Source organism: Frankliniella occidentalis, unplaced genomic scaffold (assembly GCF_000697945.3).
Source record: "Frankliniella occidentalis isolate FOCC.00 unplaced genomic scaffold, Focc_3.1 Scaffold311, whole genome shotgun sequence".
NCBI classification, from domain to species: Eukaryota; Metazoa; Arthropoda; class Insecta; order Thysanoptera; family Thripidae; genus Frankliniella; species Frankliniella occidentalis.
Genome location: NW_026267436.1, coordinates 118,757 through 121,510, shown reverse-complemented (window position 1 = coordinate 121,510; position 2,754 = coordinate 118,757). Strand labels below are relative to the sequence as shown.

Here is a 2,754-nt window from a genome sequence, read left to right as displayed (position 1 = left end):
TGGGGGGGGGGCGTAGTAATTGGTCCCATGGCTGCCCAAGGTCAAAGGGACTAAAGTGTACAACCCCATAGAGCGTCAGGCCTTGCCCCTGTTCGGGGGTTCGGCTGAAGCGGGTCAGGCAGTGCAGGGTATCTACAGTAGTTCTGTGTAGTATTTTACACAGGGGCGGATTAAGGTCCGTCTGACAGGGGGGCCGATGCACTGTCGGTTGCCTACCTACAGGGGATTTAATTGCGTACCTTTCAGGTGGCTCTGACAACTAATCTTTTTTTTTTCGTTAACAACGCGATAACCTTAACGCAGTTAAAGCGTCCCCACACTGGTAAAAACAAGTGTGCATAATTTAAACATCAACGTGTTCAAAGTCATGATGTTGCACACTACATGATGTGCACATTTTAAACGTTTGCTTTAAATTCTGTACACTTTAACGCACATCGCTCTATGCTATCAGGAACCACGTGAGAATTTTTCGGAAGTGTCGAAAGTTTAAACTCCAATTGACGTTTAACCTAGTTAGACACCACAATGTGTTGAGAAAATGTACACTTGAACTTAAACATTAATTGACAAGCAACATTAAACACTTGTTTTACCAGTGCAGCTGTGACCTTTCTCGGTTTCGATTACTCGACTAAGAATGTACATAAGGAGCCGATTTTTCCACGTGTCTTCGATTCACCCGAGAAATCAGACAGCTGTGACATAAGTGAGCTCTCGTCCTTGCACACAGAGCGGGCCGCTCAAGCTTCTTTAGTTACCCAATTTCCCTACGACGAATAAGACGTCCCCTCTCTTTCGACAATGCGACTTCGCGTTTATTTTTCTTGGATGTGCCTAGAAGGAGGACATCTACAGCGGTTCATTCGTAAAGTGTTAAGAAGCAGGGTGCGTGAAATCTCTTGCCCGTGAAAAATAAGTGGTTTTTTTTTAAAAAAAATAGAAATCTGCGGAGGCTGAGACCGGCGTTAATCTTCCAAAATGCACCTCTGGAGCAGTGTACAGTGTACCAGTAACGAAGTATTACGGAGCCTGTGGGTGATCCTGAATAGAGGGGACCGAAAAGAAAAAAAAAGAAGATTTGATTGAAATAGCGGGTATGCGGAAAAGTTTTTTTTTTTTCGATGTAGAATCGAGTGCAATTTTTTCTTTTGAGATCGGACGATATTTTCCGATTACGCATCGCGTTCAAAGTTTTGCATTAGCTCTTTTGGACAAAAATCGTCAAAAACCATGAAAAAATGAAAATCGAAAATTTAGGCTTTGTATGGGATGCTTTTTGAAAATCTGTTTTCAGAAATGCAATCCACGTCAGAAAAGACATCCGGTGATGTATCATACTTGATATTGCAACCTCTGGTTTAGGCGGTGTAGGCTGCAAAATGTCATGACTTTTGTGCAATTTGATGTAATTTTGGCTAAAATTAATAGCTGGCCGGGACTGAACTGTTCACTATAATATCAAGTGTGATACATGACGGGATGCCTTTTTGGCGTACATTCCATTTCTGAAAACAGATTTTCAAAAAACATCAGAAACGAATCCTAAGTTTTCAACTTTCATTTTTTCGTGGTTTTTGACGATTTTTTCCAAGAGCTAGCTGATGCAAAACTGTGGACGCGATGCGCGATCGGAAAATATTGTCCGATCACAAAATAAAAAATTGCACTCGATTCTACATCGAAAAAAAAAAACTGTTCCGCATACCCGCAATTTCAATATTTCAAATCCTGTTTTTTTCGCTCCCCTCTACAATGTGGCGTACTCTGCAGCTCTTGTGGCTGTACCTTGGGCTGTGCGTCGTGCTGTCGTGGTCCAAGATGCTGCAGACATTCGCCTCCTTCCAGGCGACCATGAAGACGCTCAGTGGCCTTAGCTCCATCTACAGCGGCTTCGTGGCGTTCAGGGTGGTCCGTCAGACGCGCTTTTGGGCCATGCTGCACGAGATGAAGAGTCTTATCCAAGTTCTGGAGGAGGAGGACGGGGCGGCAGAAAAGGTTAAGAATACTTTTTCGTTGGTAACAAACTAGTTGGCACCCACTACCCTTTACCGCCGATATAGACTTTTTTGAACCCTTTTGTTCACACAGGTGTGGGTGGCACGCACGCGGCGAACCATCGTCGTGTTCTCCTGCCAGTCCATAACCTTAAGCATTGCCATGGGGGCAAGCATTGTGCTCCATTTTACATTCTCTGGCGACGAATCTATGGTGTTCCTCCTCTGGCCGTTCATGCCTTACACGGGGTCCTGGGGAGTGTACGTCGCCAGGCTGGTCACTGGAGTCTGCGTGCTGCTAATCCTCCTGAGCATATTATTCGTGGTGATCGTCCTGGGCTGCACGACGGCAGCTGCCACCGGCATGCACCACGCCCTGGCGCAGGGCCTCCTCGCAGCCGCGACCCCAGAGGTCGTCGGGAACGCGGTCGCGCTGCACCAGAGGCTGCGCACCGTCACCTTGGATATGACCGATTTCTTCGCGGCCAACCTGGCCCACCTCATGGCCAGCTCGTTCTTTCACTCGTCTGCCGCTCTTATTCAGGTAGGGACGATCGAGACGACGTTTGTTGTTTCAAATTTCAAAAATCCTACCTTGAATGAGAAAATCCTGTACCTGCTACATATGGGGTACTTCACTGGTTGTAAGCTGCGCAGGTGTTGGCCAGCGGAGTGATAACCTCGACTACGGTCTTCCAACTGTTTCGCGTTGTGGGGGTCTTCCTCCAGCTCTCGTACCTCAGCCAGGAGCTGTCCG

General features: G+C 46.8%; 1 protein-coding gene across 1 annotated transcript in view; it reads left to right on the top strand.

The window, feature by feature from the left end:
• The first annotated feature begins 1,755 nt into the window (after positions 1-1,755).
• Positions 1,756-2,754, top strand: part of LOC127751024 (uncharacterized) — a 1,509-nt gene continuing 510 nt past the window's right edge. The window contains exons 1-3 of the mRNA XM_052273894.1: positions 1,756-1,998; positions 2,092-2,541; positions 2,655-2,749. Coding sequence (XP_052129854.1) covers positions 1,756-1,998; positions 2,092-2,541; positions 2,655-2,749 — 788 coding nt within the window. The remainder of the gene's footprint in view (positions 1,999-2,091; positions 2,542-2,654; positions 2,750-2,754) is intronic.